At 45.5% G+C, this 19,664-nt stretch overlaps 1 protein-coding gene across 1 annotated transcript in view; it reads right to left on the bottom strand.

The window, feature by feature from the left end:
• Positions 1-10,723, bottom strand: part of slit1a (slit homolog 1a (Drosophila)) — a 329,132-nt gene extending 318,409 nt beyond the window's left edge. The window contains exon 1 of the mRNA XM_078223079.1: positions 10,545-10,723. Coding sequence (XP_078079205.1) covers positions 10,545-10,723 — 179 coding nt within the window. The remainder of the gene's footprint in view (positions 1-10,544) is intronic.
• Positions 10,724-19,664: the final 8,941 nt, after the last annotated feature.

Here is a 19,664-nt window from a genome sequence, read left to right as displayed (position 1 = left end):
ACACTGAGATGTGTCTGTGGAATTCTCTACCACAGAAAGCAGTTGACGCCTAAACATTGTATGTTTTCAAGAAAGAGTTAGATCTAGCACTTGAGGTGAAGAGGATCAAAGGCTATGGAAGGGAAAGCGGGAACAGATTACTGAGATAGATGATCAGCCATGATCATAATGAATGGTGGGACAGGCTCAAAAGGCTGAATGGCCTACTCCTGCTCCTATTTTCTAGTTTTCTGTGTTTCATGTAGAATAGGGAAGAGGGCAGGGATAACGAGGACAGAAACAGCCATCCTGCCTATCAAGGTCATTCCTAGCACAAACTGTATGGAGCAGGAACAGACTTCACTGTGAACCCAGTTAGGCCAAAGGCCTTTTCTGTGCCATCATGGACTCTACTTCAAATCATTTTGGGGGATATTCTACTCCTCACTATCTTGCTCAGGAATGTTCAGTGAAGAACAAAATAGGACTGAGACATGTTGTTGCAATGCCCCTATTACACCTGGTACTGATATCTCCCCATTAGTTGTTTACTGCGCCTACACCTCAAATAAGTCAGGGGAAGACAGTGGTATTTTCAATGGACTAGTAATCCAGAGACCCAGGACAAGATGCAGGGCCCCTGGTTAAAATCCCAGCATGGCAGATGGTGAAAATGTGAATTCATTAAAAAAAAGTCTACTGATGAAACCATTGTCGATTGCTGTAAAAACCCATATGGTTCATTAATGTCCTTTAGGGAAGGAAAATGTTGTCCTTACCTGGTCTGGCCTACATGTGACTCCAGAGCCACAGCAATGTGGTTCATTCTTAACACCTTTCTGAAATAGTCTATCAAGACACTCATTTCAAGGGCAATTAAGGATGGGCAATAAATGTTGGCCCAGCCAGCGGCACCCACATCCCTAAAATAAAAATCAGGCTCAGTTTTGTTCAGCATTCGTCTTCAGAAGCCTCTTGGCATGGTGGCACAGTGGTTAGCACTGCTACCTCACAGCGCCAGAACCTAGGTTCAATACTTGGCTTGGTTCACTGTCTGTGCGGAATCTGCACATTCTCCCCATGTCTGCGTGGTTTCCTCCGGGTGCTCCGGTTTCCTCCCACAGCCTGAAAGATATGCTGGTTAGGTGCATTGGCCATACTAAATTTTCCCTCAGTGTACCCAAACAGGTGTTGGATTGTGGTGACTAGGGGATTTTCACATAACTTCATTGCAATGTTAATGTAAGCCTACTGGTGACACTAATAAATAAACTAAGCTGCCCCAGAGCTGAACAAACCAGGCATTGGACATAGGCCTGTGGTTGGGGGAAAGCTCGAAGGTGAGAGTCCCTTCACCTATGCCCTTCCCCAAGCAGGTTTTGTGCTTGAGAGGCCTGAGGCTTTCCCCCTCTTTCTGTCTCTCAGGGCCCAGTTGAGGGAGCAGTGGGCTCTAGGCGATTACATCTGAGAACACCAAGCCCTCTGAAACCCCTTTTCAATGCACCTCGGATACATCAGGCTTGTCAGTTGTCCACTAGGGGGCAGACAGAACGATCTACCCACGAGAACGAGGGAGAACTCAAAGGTCCCTCGAACCTGTTACATCATTCAATAAAATCATGGCTGAGCTGTCTGTTGTTTCAACTCCGCTTCCCTGTTTGTACTCCACCCCTAACCCTTGACCACCCTCGTCAGTCAGAAATCTGTCCAACCCAGCCTTGAATAAATTCAGTGGCCCAGCCTTCAGTGTTCTCTGAGAAAGGTAATTCCTCAGAATAACCACCCTCTGCTAAAAAATATTCTCCTCGTCTCGCTCTCTCTCTTTCTCTCCTAAATGGCAAATCCTTAATTTTCAAACAGGTTCTAGTCTCTCCCACAAGGGGGAAAAATCCTCTTGGCATCCACCCAATCAAATCTCCTCAGAATCTTTTTTGTTTCAATGAGATCGCCTCACAGTCTTCGAAATTCCAGTGAGTGTATGCCAACCCTGCTCAACCTTCCCTCAAATGATAACCAGTCAAGTGAACCTTTCTGCTTTAAAGAATTATATCCTTTTTTAGTTTGAGAATAAGGGGTAAACCTTTTAGAACTGAGGTGAGGAGAAATTTCTTCACCCAGAGGGTGGTGAATGTGTGGAATTCACTGCCACAGGAAGTAGTTGAGGCCAAAACGTTGTCTGATTTCAAGAAGAAATTAAATATGGCTCTTGGGGCTAAAGGGATCAACGGATATGGGGGGAACGGGGGGATCAGGATATTGAATTCGATGATCAGCCATGATCAAAATGAATGGCAGAGCAGGCTCGAAGGGCTGAATGGCCCTTCTAGTTTCTATGTTTCTATGTTAAGTAAGGGAGCCAAAGCTGTATACAGTACTCCAGTACCTACCCCTCTGAGGGATAGCTCTGTATAAATATACTCAATTCCCTCAAAATGTTGTCAAGCAAAACTCCAGAAATCCATTATAGTCTCAGACAATCCCTACAGTGCAGAAGGAGGCCATTTGGCTCATTGAGCCTGCACCAACAACAATCATGCCCAAGCCCTATCCCGTAACCCCGCATATTTACCCTGCTAATCCCCCTAACACTAAGGAGCAATTTAGCATAGCCAATCCACCTAAACCACATATAACCCAAGTTCTGCTTCTGTCCTCACCAACATCTGTCTCTCAACCAACAGCACTGAGGAAAGGAAAAACCATACAAACAGATCTGGTTGCTGCCTGTGGGATCTTGCTGTGTGCAAAATGGCCACCGTGTTTCCCTTTGTAACAGTAACTGCTGAGTAATTCATTCTATATTCACCAGCCTGTTACTGGGGCTATAATGGTTACATTAGGTGGACAGTTTGCGTCGATCAGGCTAGTATAGAAGCTTGTATTCCCGAGAGTGTAGCAGATTAAATGGCAATCTAATTGAAGTGTTTAAAATGTTTAAACGATTTGATCAGATAGATAGAGAGAAAGTATTTCCTCTAGTTCTGGGAGTCCAGAGGAACACAGCACAATCTTAACTTTTGAGCCAGGCAACTGAGGGGAGATGTCAACAAACATTGCTTGACACAAAGCCGAGTGGAAGTCTGGAACTGACTCCCCTCGGAACGATCAAGGCTGTGGGAGGAACAAAACACAAAGACACACGTTCACACACACACACATTCTCACACATACATACACTCATATACTCACTCACAAAAAAGTCACACACACACTGACACACACACACACTCAAACACACAGACACACACTCCAATGCACATAAACACACATACATGACTGAGGAGTTTGGATGGTTTATATATAGAATAACAGATACCCAAGAGTGAGTTACAGACTGGAATCTAATCAAGGGTTTGGGATAGTGTATATATAAAATAACAGATACCCAGGACTGAGTTACAAACTGGAATCTAATCAAGGGTTTGGGGTGGTTTATATATAGAATAACAGATACCCGGGAGTGAGTTACAGACTGGAATCTAATCGAGGGGTTCAGGGTGGTTTATATATAGAATAACAGATACCCAAGAGTGAGTTACAGACTGGAATCTAATCGAGGGGTTTGGGGTGGTTTATATATAGAATAACAGATACCCGGGAGTGAGTTACAGACTGGAATCTACTTGAGGGGTTCAGGGTGGTTTATATATAGAATAACAAATACCCGGGAGTGAGTTACAGACTGGAATCTAATCGAGTGATTCAGGGTGGTTTATATATAGAATAACAGATACCCAAGAGTGAGTTACAGACTGGAATCTAATTGAGTGATTCGGGGTGATTTATATATAGAATAACAGATACCCAAGAGTGAGTTACAGACTTAAATCTAATCGAGGGGTTTGGGGTGGTTTATATATAGAATAACAGATACCCGGGAGCGAGTTACAGACTGGAATCTAATCGAGGGGTTTGGGTAGGATATCAGCAATATTTGTAAGTTGAGACAACGCAGACATTTTGCAGTGATCCCAGGATATGATGATGCCATTGGGAGAGACACTAGCAAGATGCTGACTCTCCGCTCTCCCAGTGGGTGCTGCCCCCTGCTGGGGATGTGGGTTCATCCCTCGGCAGATATGAGAAAGAGTGTGTGTATTTGTGTGTGAAAGTGAGTGTGTGTTTGTGTGTGAGAGAGTGTGTTAGTGAGTGAATGTGGGAGCATGTGTGAGAAAGTATTCAGTGAGTATGAGATTGTGCATGTGTGAGAGAGTGAATAACTGTGTGAATGTGTGTGTTTTATTGATAGGGTTAGAGTGAGTGTGTGTGTGCAAATGATTGTATGAATGGGAGAGTGAATGTGCAAGAATGTGAGTATGTTAGTGAGACAGTATGTTAGTGAGACAGTACAAGTGTGAGTGATAGAATGTGTGTGAACATATGTGTGCGTTAGAGTGAATGTGCAAGAATGTGAGTGAGACAGTATAAGTGCGAGTGAGTGAGGACCATTTTTGCTATAAAGCCCTGCATGTTCAGATAGTTGTTGTGATCTGGAAGGCGCTGCCTGAAAGGACAGTGGAAGCAGATTCATTCGGAATGCTCCAGAGAAAGTTGGATAACACAAAGGAGAAATTTGCAGAGCTATGAGGAAATAGCAGGGGGAGTGGGGACACTAATTGGATTGCTCTTTCAAAGAGCCAGTACAGACGCAGTGGACCAAATGACCTCCACCTGTACAGTAGGAGTCTATGGTCCAATCCACATTCTCTGAGCTGTCGAACACCACCTTCACCTCTCAGTGTGCCTGTGACGTGTAACAGAGAGATGGTGATACTGGATTGAAATGGTGTCTCTCCTAGCTTATTGATAGAATACTGGTGTGGGAGGGGCCTCTGGCGGATTTATGGGAACACATGAATCAGGAACAGGAGTAAGGCCACTCGACCCCTCAAGCCTGCTCTGCCATTCAATAAGATCATGGCTGATCCTGCCTTCCCCTGATACTCCCTAGTCTATCAAGAATCTATCTAACTCAGCCCTAGTATATTCAGTGACCCAGCCTGCACCTCCATTTGGCTCCACAGATTCATGATCCTTGGAGAGAAAACATTTCTCCCCTGTGCATTAAATGGGGGTCTCTTTATATTAAAACTGTGTCCCTTGGTCCTAGTCTCTCCCACACGGAGAGACATCCTCTCAGCATCCAATCAGGAGCCACCGCTGCTCTCACTGGTACTGCAGGCCTCTGATTGGTCAGCAGCTCTCAGCGAGTCTGGCACCACCACCAGTGAGCTCATCACGGGGAATGCCGAACAGCAGCCAACTGAGTGCCTGAAGGGCCCTCGATTCCATGGGACCCCCTTTGAGGGTGAAGAAGGCTCCCCGAACGATCCCCAACCAATGAGTGAGATCCCTGTCAAGAATCCCAGACAATCACACTCACACATAAACCAATACCCTCACACATTCACCCACAGACATTCATCCACACACAGTCACACACACACACTCACACATAAACCCATACCCTCTGTGATGATACTGTGCCTTTAAGAAATGTATTTATATCATGTTTCTTGTGAAGGGTATGTTTAAAATTCAGCTCTGTTTTACATGGGTGCTATTTGGTCTGCACCAGGCAGAGAATGCAGGCTAATGATTGAATTTAGCTAGGGATGTGTTTGTTCTATATTTTTGTTTATTTGGTTTTTCCCCTGGGGTTTCACAGTAGGGTTTGATTAGATTGATTAATAGCTTCATATGCTTAAGGGGAGGAACCAAGCTTACTGGAAAAGGCAGGTAGTTACTGCCAGGTCCTGAAAGAAGCAAGAGGTCTCTCTCTCTTGCTCTCTGGTGGCTACTGTTTGGGACCTGCTGTGAGAAATAGGTCTCTCTCTCTGCCTCCGTCTCCAGAGGTGTTCTGGATGTTCGGGGACTGACAACCCAAGCATGTAAACCTGTGTCTCGCTAACTGGTTTTGAAGAGGGGTTTAAATCTATAAGAGGAGTATTGCTTGAATTGGAACTAATAGAGATAGTTAAGAATTGCATCTTGACATATTTAAATATTTTAATTGGTAAAGGTTATAAGGGTAGGCAGTGGCATAGCGGTATTGTCACAAGATTAGTAATCCAAAGACCCAGAGCAAGATCTGAAGACCCGAGTTCAAACCCCACCATGAAATTTGAATTCACTAGAAAGAAGTGGCATGGTCCCTCACAGCACCAGGGACCCGGGTTCAATTCCAGCTTGGGTGACTATCCGTGTAGAGTTTGCACATTCTCCCTGTATCCGCGTGAGTTTCCTCCGGGAGCTCCAGTTTCCTCTTACAGACCAAAAATGTGCGGGTTAGGTTGATTGGACATGCTAAATTGCCCCTTAGTGTTCCAAGATGTGTAGGTTAGATGGATTAGCCATGGGAAATGTGCGGGGTTATGGGGTTAGGGCAGGGAAGAGGGCCTAGGTGAGATACTCTGTCAGAGTTGGTGCAGATCCAATGGGCGATTGGCCTCTTCTGCACTGTAGGGATTCTATGATTCTAAGATTCTAAGTCAATCTGTAATGGTGAGATATGTAGTTCAGAAGGAGTATTGCCAGAAAAGGTGGTAGTATGTGGAATTAATGGTGAAAAGAGTAGTAGCCCATTATATAAGGTGAGGTTGGAGAGTCCAGTGAAAAGTGGTGGTAGGAGTAATAGAGAAATTACCTTTTTCAGGAATACAGTTTATCCTGGATAGCTGGATTGCAGGTGGGAATGATGCCTACTGTGGTTGTAAAGCCACAGAGGTGGCTGAGGTGCTGCAGGATGCATATGCTGTATATTTCCTGACTGTGTGGTAACAAGGTCACAGCCACTGGTGAGACAGGAGGAGAAATCAAAGACTAAAGATAAGGAGACTGAGGTTCAGTTATCAGAAACCATTTTTGGTCAGATGGTTGAGAAAGAACAAGAACAGGTGAAGGATGAAGCGGATATCTTTAGTTCAGGAAAGTTGGCAGAGTTATAACAGAAAGATGTAGAGATAAAGCATTGTATCAGAAAGCAAGCACAGAATAAGAATCTGAATGTATACTGGAGTGTTATTATATGAAAAATGATATCTTAATGAGGAAGTGGAGATCTTTAAATATTCAGGCAGATGAAAAATGGGTAGAAGTTCATCAAGTTGTATTACCGGTGGATTATAGAAAGGAAGTGTTCGGGTAGCACATGAGATTCCAGTGGGAGGTCATTTAGAAGTAAGGAAAACGCAAGCAAAAATTCAAAAACATTTTATTGGTCTGAACTGCATAAAAATGTAGTGGGATTTTGCCATACATATCACGCGATAGGGAAACCTCAAGCAGTAATCACACCAGCACTCTTGATACCCATTCCGGTATCTGAGAAACCTATTACAAAAGTCCTAATTGATTGTGTGGGACCCCTCCCTAAAACGAAAAATGGGAATCAGTATTTGTTGACCACAATGGATGTGTCTACTAGATTTCCGGAGACAATTTCATTACATAATATTACAGCTAAAAAAATTCATAGAATCCCTACAGTGCAGAAGGAGGGCATTTGGCCCATCGAGTCTGCACCGACCACAATCCCACCCAGGCCCCACTCCTGTAACCCCAACATTTACACTGCTAATCCCCCTGACACTAAGGGGCAATTTAGCATGGCCAGTCAACCTAACCCACACATCTTTGGACTGTGGGAGGAAACCGGAACACCCGAGGAAAACCACGCAGACACGGGATGAATGTGCAACTTTTACACGGACAGTGATCCGAGGCTGGAATTGAACCTGGGTCCCTGGTGCTGCGAGGCAGCAGTCCTAACCACTGTGCCACCGTGCCACCCGACACATCTGTCCCCTTTCCATCTCTTCTTAACAAAATTTATTGCAACAATAGGACATTATAATCCCCAGAAATGCCCAGCTTTAACACTTTCAGCATGTCAGCGATGAGACACATGACATATCCACACAAAGCTTACTCACTTCTTAATTGTAGAGGAGTTACTTTTTTTTTACTAGATATGGACTGCTCACAGAAATGCAACCAGATCAAGGATCAAATTTTACGTCAAAGTTATTCAGGGAAGTTATGGACAGTTTAGGAGTAAAGCAAATTAAATCATCTGTGTATCATCCAGAATACTGTAAGAGTTTTAACAACACCAGGTTCTATCATCCAGAATCGCAGGGAGCGTTAGAGCGGTGGTACCAATCTTTAAAGACAATGTTGAGGGCTTATTGTCAAGATTATCTGGAGGATTCGGATAAAGGATTTCCATTTGTATTCTTTACAATTAGGGATGCACCTAATGAGTCAATCAAATTCTGTCCATTTGAATTGATTTTTGGGCATAAGGTAAGAGGACCATTTAAATTGATTAAGGAGAAATTGGTGAGCATTCTGAGACTACATCATTGGACTATGTGTCAAATTTTAGAGAAAGGTTGAATAGAGCAGGTGAAGTGGCACAGCATGTGATGAAACAGGAAGCAGATAGGAAATCAAAAATTCATAGTTTTGCTAGTGGGGATAAAGTCTTAGTACTGTTACCAGTGGCAGATGAACCTTTAAAAGCAAGGTTTAGTGGGCCTTATCAAATTGAACTAAAATTCAGCGGGGTGAATTATTTGATAACGCCAGATAGAAGGAAAACTCACGCAGTGAGTCATGTTAATATGCTCAAAAGGTATTTTGATAAGGAAAGAAAGCAGAAGAAGAATGTGTTGGTTGTTATAGCTCAGAGTGAAGAAACAAATCCACATTATTCTGAATTTGACATTCCTCAAATTAGATTGGACAATGAAGAAGTTATCAGAAATTAGAATAAATGACTCACTCACTCACACACACAGACACACTCACTCACACAGACACACACTCACTCACACAGACACACACTCACTCACACAGACACACACACAGACACACACTCACACAGACGCACACTCACTCACACAGACACACACACACAGACACACACTCACACAGACACACACTCACTCACACAGACACACACTCACTCACACAGACACACACACTCACACAGACGCACACACACACAGACACACACTCACACAGACACACACTCACTCACCCATTCATTCACTCACACACACACTCACTCACACAGCCACACACACAGACACACACTCACTCACCCATTCATTCACTCACACACACACAGACACACACTCACTCACACAGACACACACACAGACACACACTCACTCACCCATTCATTCACTCACACACAGTCACACTCACTCACACAGACACACACTCATTCACCCATTCATTCACTCACTCACACATACACTCACTCACACACAGTCACACACATAGACACACACTCACACAGACACACACTCATTCACCCATTCATTCACTCACTCACACATACACTCACTCACACACAGTCACACTCACTCACATAGACACACACTCATACAGACACACACTCACTCACCCATTCATTCACTCACACAGTCACACTCACTCACAGACACACATTCACACAGACACACACTCACTCACTCATTCATTCACACACACAATCACACTCACTCACACAGACACACACTCACACAGACACACACTCACTCACTCATTCATTCACACACACAGTCACACTCACTCACACAGACACACACACATTCATTCACTCACACACAGTCACACTCACTCACACAGACACACACTCACTCACACAGACACACACACATACACTCACTCACACACACTCTCACGCATACACAGACAAATACATAATCACTCACACAGACATACCAGGATTATGTGGATTGGGTTGTATTTTAAAAAGTACTCCTGTCTTTGAACCCAATATCCCAAATGCCGTTGTCAGATGTGGTAAAAAATTATTTTTTTATAACAACTTTCTTTTCAATGGAAGTTTGGAGCTGCATTTCTTTCGAGTATTTTGCAATGTCAGGATGTCCCAGAGCATTTCTCAGATAAATGCACCCTTTTTCAAGTGTGGTCACTGCTGTAATGTGGGAAACACGGCAGCCAATTAGGACACAGCAAGATCCCACAAACAGCAATACGATAATCACTGGATCATCTGTTTATTTGATGTTGGTGGGGGTGGGGGGTTAAGTATTCTTCAGGATTAGCAGCACCATGTTATCATTGACACCAGAGACCAAGGAGAGAGTCTCGATCCAATGTCTCATTTGTGAGACAGCACCTTTGCACTACTGCATTCCCTCAATACTTCACTGGAGTGTGAGCCTTGGTATTGAGTGAGGCTTGAACCTGCAACCATCCACTCTGAGGTGAAGACAGCTGAGATGCAGCTGACACTGCGATGCAGGAGAGAGGATAGAGAACACAGCAAGCAAAGTACCTGCAGCGGGCCAGAGCGTAAAATGCATTGTGAGTTACAACCCTGGATGGGAATAGGAAAACAGGTTAATGATGGAGGGTTCTGCACCATCCCATTGCAGGATGTAAATTCAGTGCAATCTCCTTCTGGGGTCACAGAGAATTCCAAAGTTTGGTATTGGCACTTGTCAAGGTCTGGACAATTCCCCTTCTCCGGCAAACGCAGCAAAGGCAGGAGGCAGACAGGAAAAGCAGGCGTTAATACTCACAGTCTCTCCGTGTTCCTGGGGATGTTCTTGGGGATGGTTCTCAGCCCCAGTCCGTGACAGTCTACACTGCTCCCCGCACAGATACAGGGAGCCGGGCAGGCAGACGCATAGATCCAGCAAGAAGCCAGCAGCACAATTCCAGTCCTTGTGATCCCAGCCACTTTCCAGCTTCTGTCCATGGTGTTCAGGAGGGAGGGGAGGGAGGGGGTGGGAGGGGAGGGGGGAGAGAGCGATGAAAGGTGAGGAAATCCTTCGTGTTCCCAGTACAAGCCTTCAGAACATGACAAAACCCCCAGAGCTGTTTCAATCCAGTCTGTCCAACAGCCCCCCACACAAGGAGCTATTCTGGGTCACAAACCCTCACTAGCACAATGGAAGGGAGGGATCCCTGTGCCAGTCCACACTGAAATCCAGTCTCTGATCTTCAGCACTGATATCTGTTATATTCACTTTCCCCCCTCCCCTCCCCTCCAATAACCCACTGGAGAATCTCTCTGTTTTACTCTTTCTCTCTCGTTGATATTCCTAAAAAAAACCCCTCTGCTCCAAGCTGCATCTGATTGCTACAAAATAAAGCTGTCACACACATCCATCAGGAAAGCACAAATAACACAGAGTGGGCCCGCCCCCTGATCACACACTCCCTCTGCCGCAGCAGCACAGGCTGGAGAGACTGACAATCATACCCCTCCTCTCCCTCCCTCTCGCCCTCTCTCTCCTCTCCCTCCTTCCTCTCTCTCCCTCCTCCCCCTCCCTCTCTCCCTCCGTCCCCTCTCCTTCCCCTCTCTCCCTCCCTCCTCCTCTCTGCCTCCATCGCTCCCTCCCACTCTCTCCCTTCCTCCTCTCTTTCCTTCTCCTCCCTCCCTTCCTCTCTCCCTCCCTCCTCTCTCTCCCCCCTTTCTATTCCCCCCCCCCACGTCTCTGTTCCCCTCTCTCCCTACATCCCTCCCTCTCTTTCCTCCATCCTCTCCCTCCCTCCTCTCTCCCCCTCCCTCCTTCCTCCTCTCTCCCTCCCTCCTCCTCTCTCCATCTCTGCTCACCCTCCCCTTTCTCCCTCCTTTCCCAAAAAGACTAACAGCAGGTTATGGGCAAGGAGAGACAGAAGGAGATAATAAACTCATTCACTGCTCCAATGCATGAATCACCTGAATTGTGTTTGATTCAGCCGGCAAGCTTTGTTGGAAAACTGCACAGATGTGAAAAGTGTCCGCCTCGATTCTTTATCCAGTTTCCAGGACCCTTGTTAATCATCTGTTGTGCTGTTGAAAGAGAAAGGAGGAGGAAACAAAAAAAACTACACACAGCCCTCAGAAAGTCTGGCAAGACTTTAATTCATGGAACAATTAATGTAAAGAATGTTGCGCAGCTAATTATTGTTTACATTTCCACATGTACTGGGAAAGCGGGATTGCTATACAGAACATCACAGGCTTTATTGCTGAGAATATATTGAGTCAATGCATCACTGGTAGATTGACTTCAGTATCTGTGGACTAGGGAGTGCAGTGAGTGTTTGTGAGTGTGTGTGTGAGTGAGAGTATGTGAGGATGTGTGACTGTGTGTGTGAGAGAGTGTGTTGGAGTGTGTGAGTTTATGTGTGTGTGTGTGAAAAAGTGTGTATGAGTGAGAGCATGTGAGTGTGTGTGATGTGGTAGTGTCTGTGTGTGTGAGTGCATGAATGAAAGTGTGTGTGAGAGTATGTGAGAGTGTGTGACTGAGAGTGTGTTGGAGTGTGTGTGAGTTTATGTGTGAGTTTATGTGTGAATGTGTGTGAGTGAAAAGGTGTGTAGGAGTGAGACTTTGTGAGTGTGTGTGATGTGTTAGTGTGTATGTGTGTGTGTGAGTGCGTGAATGAAAGTGTGAATGAAAGTGTGTGTGAGAGAGTGTGCGTGTGAAAGTATGTATGATTATATGAGAGTATGTATGACTATGTATGTGTGTATGAGTGTATGTGTGAGAGAGTGCGGTGTGTGTGTATATGTGTGTGAGAGTGAGTGAGAGTCTGTGTGTATATATGTGTATGTTGTGAGAGTGTGAGTATGTATGACTGTGTGTGTGACTGTGATGAGAGTGTGATGTGTGTGTATATATTTGTGAGTGTGTGTATATGTGTGTGTGAGTGTGTGTGAAAGCATGTGCATATGTTTGTGAGTGTATGCATATGTGTGTGTGAGAGAGAGTGTGTATGTATGTGTGCGAGAGTATGTATATGTTTGTGAGTGTGTGTATATGTGTGCATTTGAGAGAGAGAGTGTGTGTGTGTGTGTGTAAGAATGGGTGTGTGTGGGGAGAGGTGACATAGCTATCATGAGGACTTAGGTTCAAACACAATGCCCCCCAAGTTCAAATAGTCAGCTGGTGCTTGCTGCCTGGGCTCAGGTGGAATCTATAATGGCCCATACAGACTGAGCAGAACACCCCCAGTGCTTTCAGGAGAAGGTGGGGGTGCACAGTGGAAAAGATTGCAGTTCAGCCAGAGGTTGAGTGCAGTCCTGAAACCAACAAAACAGAAGCAGCACAGCCCAGCCAAACCAGGAGCAGGAGAGAAAGAACAAGAGGCGGTGAGAGGGATGCACCCACCCTACCATCACTGTCAAAATCCTGGAACTCCCACTCTAACAGCACTGTGGGTGTATCACAGGGACTGCAGCAGTTCAAGAAGGCAGCTCACCACCACCTTCTCAAGGGCAATTAGGGATGGGTAATAAATGCTGTCCTAGCCGGATATGCCTACATCCCACAAATGAATAAAAAATACCCATTAATCACGGTGTACTCAGTGATCCTGAAAGCTACGAGTGAGATTTTCACCCACAGGAGCATATAAAACAGACATTGGGCAGCTCATTAATAAAAAAGGCTGTGACGCAAGGGTGGATTGTCAAACTGCTTCATTCACAACTCTTTTTGTTTCTCCCTCTTCAAAGATTTTCATGGAAAATAGGAGCAGGATTAGGTCATTCAGCCCCTCAAACTCATTCTTGAGTTGGCTGTTCAGCCCACTGAACGTATTCCGCAATAGGCCATTCAGCCCCTTGAACCAGTTCTGGAGTAGGCCATTCAACCCCTCAAACCCATTCTGGAGTAGACCATTGAACCCGACTAACCTGTTCTGGAATAGACCATTCATTCCATTCGAGCTCAGTTTTGGAGTAGGAGGAGTCAGCCCCTCAAACTGCTCCACTGTTCAGTTAGAATTTTTACCTCAATGCCACTTTTACACGTTGTCTCCATATCCCTTGATGTCGTTAATGCTCCAGAAATCTATCAATTTCTGTCTTCATCATACTCAATGCGTGAACTTCCACAGCCCTCTGGTATAGAGAATTCCAAAGATTTGCCATCCTCTGAGTGAAGAAATTTCTCCTCACCTCAGCCCTAAACAGCTTATCCCTTATTCTGAGAGGATGTCACCCCCGGCTCTGGACCCCTGGAAGAATTTTGTAAGCTTCAATGAAGTCACCTTTTTTTTATTCATTCATGGGACATGGGCGTCGCTGGTTGGCCAGCATTTATTGCCCATCCCAAGTTGCCCGAGGGCAGTAGAGAGTCACCCACATTGCTGTGGCTCTGGCATCACATGTAGGCCAGACCGGGTAAGGACGGCAGATTTCCTTCCCTAAAGGACATTAGTGAACCAGATGGGTCTTTTCGACAATCGACAATGGTTTCATGGTCATCAGTTGATTCCTATTTTCAGATTTTTAAAAAATTGAATTCAAATTCCACCATCTGCCACCATGGGATTCAAACCGGGTCCCCAGAACATTAGCTGAGTTTTTGGATTAATAGTCTAGTGATAATACCACTAGGCCATCGCCTCCCCACCCCTCATTCTTCTAAACTCTGGAGAATCCAGGCCCAGATTCCTCAATATCTCCTCACAGGAAAATCCTGCCGTCCTAGATATCAGTCTGGTGAATCCTCATTGCACTCCCTCCATGACAACTTTCCCTCCTTTCCAGTCTGTTATTGTTTAACAATCTGGGGTCTGGATTGTCAAATTGGAAATCAAATGCATTGTGTTGTGAAACAGAATAAAATCCAGAATCGGCCCATCCCATCTCTCCAAGAATAAAAGATGTGTTGAGTAGCTTTACCTACAATATGGTAACCGGGGTGAATGTGGCAGCCATACCACATTCTCGCCTTCAAATTGTAGCACTGGAAAAACTGTTTCTCGCAGCTGGGGGGATGGGGAGGAGAGGGGGGCGGGGGCAGTGAGCAGGGGTCACAGATTTGCAATCATTGGTAAAAACAATAACAGAGGAATCAGGATTCTTTTTTAGTTAAGTTGTTGTGATCTGGAATGTCCTGCCTGAAAAGGTGGTGGAAACAGATTCAATGGTGATTTCCAAAAGAAAATTGGAGAAATACTTTAAAAGGAAAGATTTGCAGGGCTCTGGGGAAAGAACAGGTTGATTGGGATGAATTGGATTGCTCTTTCAAAGAGCTAGTACATGTATGATGTACTGAATGAACTTCTTCTGTGCTGCAAATCAGAAGTGGGGATGTTCACTGATGATCGAACAATGTTCAATACCATTCGTCACTCCTCAGATACTGAAGCAGTCCAGGTCCAAATGCAGCAAGACCTGGACAATATCCAGGCTTGGGCTGACAGTGGCAAATAACATTTCTGCCACACAAGTGCCAGGAAATGACCATCTCAAACAAGAGAGAATCTAACCATTGTCCCTTGACATTCAATGGTATTATCATTACAGAATCCCACACCAGCAACACCCTGAGGGTTACCATTGACCAGAAACTGAACTGGACTAGCCATATAAATACTGTGGCTACCAGAGCAGGTCAAAGGCTAAGAATCCTGCAGTGAGTAACTCACCACCCAACTCCCAAAGTCTGTTCACTATATACAACTCACAAGTCAGGAGTGTGATGGAATACTCTCCACATGCCTAGATGAGTACAGCTCCAACAACACTCAACAACTCAGGACAAAGTAGCCTGCCTGATTGGCACCATCCACCACCTTAAATATTCGCTCCCTCCACCACTGGCACACCTTGGCAGCCATGTGCATCTACAAGATGCACTGCAGGAATTCACCAAAGTTCCTTCGACAATACCTTCCAAACCCATGACCACTTCCATCTAGAAGGACACGGGCAGCAGATACATGGGAAGACCACCACCTAGAGGTTCACGCACTCACTATTCTGACTTGGAAATATATCGCCATTCCTTCACTGTCACTGGGTCATTTTCCAGGAATTCCCTCCCGAGCAGCGGTATACCTACACAACATGGACTGCAGTGGTTCAAGAAGGCAGCTCAGAGGCAATTAAGGATGGGCAATAAATGCTGGATATCCATGTCCTGTGAATGAATAAAATAAAAATGTTCTCCAAACAGGAAATGAGGGCGGGACTTAACAAAGGTGTTTAAAATCATGAAGCATTTTGATTGTGTAAATAAGGAGTAACCTTTCACTGGCAGAAGGTTTGATAAGCTGAGGACATAGATTTAAGATGATTGGCGAAAGAACCAGAGGGCTTTGCGGAACAATATTTTTAAGCAATGAGTTATTATGAACTGGAACGTGCCGCCTGAAAGGGGGTTAAAAGGGGGTTGGAAGCAGATTCAATAATACTTTTCAAAAGAGGGATTGGAGAAATACTTGAAAAGACTGGGGAGAAATGGGACTGATTGGATAACTCTTTCAAAGAGCCAGCACGGACAGGTGGGCTGAATGGCCTCCTGTGCTGTATGATGCTGTTTCAGCTGCCTGGTGCGCAGGCACATGGAACCTTGGTTTAACTCAGCTGCAGGATGTGCCCCAGGCATTGTTGCCTTCCCTCGGTGCTGTGTGAGGAGTGACAACCGAAATGAAGAGCTCAGCCTGATGGGGCAGGGCGTGAACCCAGGATCTCCTCCCGGCTCGAACTCACTCAGCTAAGCTATGCTCACACACATTTCTCAGATCTATATTTCTCGGCAATAAGCACTTGCCCAAACTGTCCTGACCAGGCGATCGTGGGCACAATTTGCCCAAAGCTCTTCTCTAATGAGCAAGATTCCTCCTTCGAGAGCACAAGGTGGGTTAACTTTGACCACAGCTCCCCCCACAGACATGGGGACCTCACAATTCTCTCCTGTTGTGTGGCTGCATTTTCTCCCAGTAAGAAGTCTAACAACACCAGGTTAAAGTCCAAGGTTGGACTTTAACCTGGTGTGAGACTTCTTACTGTGTTTACCCCAGTCCAACGCCGGCATCTCCACATCATGCATTTTCTCCCAGCAGAGAGAAAGCCTCCGGCTTTGTGTGGATCTGGTTATTTCCCCAAGTCACAGGGAGCTTTTTTTTAATTCATTCGTGGGACATGGGCGTTGCTGGCTGGCCAGCATTTATTGCCCATCCCTAGTTGCCCTTAAGAAGGTGGTGGTGAGTTGCCTTCTTGAATCGCTGCAGTCCACGTGCTGTGGGTTGACCCACAATGCCATTAGGGAGGAATTCCAGGATTTTGAACCAGCGACTGCGAAGGAACGGTGATATATTTCCAAGTCAGGATGGTGAGTGGCTTGGAGGGGAACTTGCAGGTAGTGGTGCTCCCATGTATCTGCTGCCCTTGTCCTTCTAGATGGAAGTGGTCGTGGGTTTGGAAGATGCTGTCTAAGCATCTTTGGTGAATTGCTGCAGTGCATCTTGAAGATAGTACACACTGCTGCTACTGAGCGTTGAGGGTGGAGGGATTGAATGTTTGTGGATGTAGTGCTTTGTCCTGGATGATATCAAGCTTCTTGAGTGTTGTTGGAGCTGCACCCATCCAGGCAAGTGGAGAGTATTCCATCACACTTCTGATGTGTGCCTTGTAGATGGTGGATAGGTTTTGGGAAGTCAGGAGGTGAGTTACTTGCTGCAGTATTCCAGGCCTTTAACCTGCTCTTGTAGCCACTGTGTTTATGTGGTGAGTCCAGTTGAGTTTCTGGTCAATGGTGACCCCAAAGCTGTTGACAGTGGGGGATTCAGTGATTGTAACACCATTGAATGTCAAGAGGCGGTGGTTAGAGAGTCTCTTATTGGTGATGGTCATTGCCTGGCATTTGTGTGGCGCAATTGTTACTTGCCACTTGTCAGCCCAAGCCTAGATATTGTCCAGATCTTGTTGCAATAGAAAATGGACTGCTTCAGTATCTGAGGAGTCGTGAATGCTGCTGAACATTGTGCAGTCGTTCGTGAACATCCCCATTTCTGACCTTATGACAGAAGGAAGATCATTGATAAAGCAGCTGAAGATTATTGGGCCTAGGACACTATCCTGAGGGATTCCTGCAAAGTGTCCTGAGATGACTGACCCTCCACAACAACAACCATCTTCCCATGTACCAGGTATGTCTCCAACCAGGTGAGTGTTTGCCTCCTGATACCCATTGATTCCAGTTTCGTTAGGGCTCCTTGATGCCACACTCGGTCGAATGCGGCCTTGATGTCAAGGGCTGTCACTCTCACCTCAACTCTGGAATTCAGCTCTTTTGTCCATGTTTGAACCAAGGCTGTAATGAGGTCAGGAGCTGAGTGACCCTGGCGAAACCCAAACTGGGCATCACTGAGCAGGTTATTGCTGAGCAGGTGCTGCTTGATAGCACTGTCGATGACCCCTTCCATCACTTTACTGATGATCGAGAGTGGACTGATTGGGCGGTAATTAACTGGGTTGGATTTTTCCTACTTTTTGTGTACAGGACATACCTGGGCAATTTTCCACATTGTTGGGTAGATGCCAGTGTTGTACTGGAAGAGCTTGGCTAGAGGAGCGGCAAGTTCTGGAGCACAAATCATTAGTACTATTGCCGGATTGTTATCAGAGCCCATTGCCTTTACAGTATTCAGTGCCTCCAATCATTTCTTGATATCACGTGGAGTGAATCGAATTGGCTGGAGACTGGCATCCGAGATGCTGGGGACCATTGGAGGAGGCCGAGATGGATCATTAATTTGGCACTTCTGGCTGAAGATTGCTGCAAATACTTCAGCCTTATCTTTTGCACTGATGTGCTGGGCTCCTCCATCATTGAGGATGGGGATATTTGTGGAATCTCCTCCTCCAGTGAGTTGTTTGGTAAATGGCTTGGTGAATCTCACTCAGCCCCGGCTAGACTTTGTAACCTTGCATTACCCTGACTGTAATTACTGGCTGCAAACTGGTGTGAAAATCTCTAGTGCCATGTTACCTTCACAGGATCACAGAATTGTTACGGTGCAGAGGGAGGCCATTCAGCCCATTGTGACTGCACCGGCTCTCCAAACGAGCATCATGACTACATTCCCCTGCCTTTTCCTTGAACCCCTGCACATTGTTTCTATTTAAATTATCATCTAGTACCCTCTTGGATGCCTTGAATGAACCTGTCTTCATCACACTTCCAGGCAGTGCATTCCAGACCCAAACCACTCACCGTTTGAAATAGGTGTTTCTCAAATCGCATTAGTGGAAGACATGCCCCTGTCTACATCAATGGAGATGAAGTAGAAATGGTCGAGAGCTTCAAGTTTTTACGTGTCCAGATCACCAACAACCTGTCCTGGTTCCCCCATGCTGACACTATAGTTAAGAAAGCCCACCAACGCCTCTACTTTCTCAGAAGACTAAGGAAATTTGGCATGTCCGCTACGACTCTCGCCAACTTTTACAGATGCACCATAAAAAGCATTCTTTCTGGTTGTATCACAGCTTGGTATGGCTCCTGCTCTGTCCAAGACCGCAAGAAACTACAAAGGATCTTGAATGAGCCCAGTTCATCACTCAAACCAACCTCCCACCCATTGACACTGCCTACGCTTCCCGCTGCCTGAGAAAAGCAGCTAGAATAATTAAGGATCCCACGCACCCCGGACATACTTTCCTCCACTTCTTCCGTCGGGAAAAAGATACAAAAGTCTGAGGACACATAACCAAACGACTCAAGAACAGCTTCTTCCTCGCTGCCATCAGACTTTTGAATGGACCTATCACGCATTCAGTTGATCTTTATCTACACCCTAGCTATGACTGTAACACTACATTCTGCACTCTCTCCTTTCCTTCCCTATGTACGGTATGCTTTGTCTGTATAATGCAGAAGAAACAATACTTTTCACTGTTTACTAATACATGT

Source organism: Mustelus asterias, chromosome 11, assembly GCF_964213995.1.
Source record: "Mustelus asterias chromosome 11, sMusAst1.hap1.1, whole genome shotgun sequence".
NCBI classification, from domain to species: domain Eukaryota; kingdom Metazoa; phylum Chordata; class Chondrichthyes; order Carcharhiniformes; family Triakidae; genus Mustelus; species Mustelus asterias.
The sequence above is the reverse complement of the archived record's forward strand: the minus strand, read 5'-3'. Positions and strand labels throughout refer to the sequence as shown.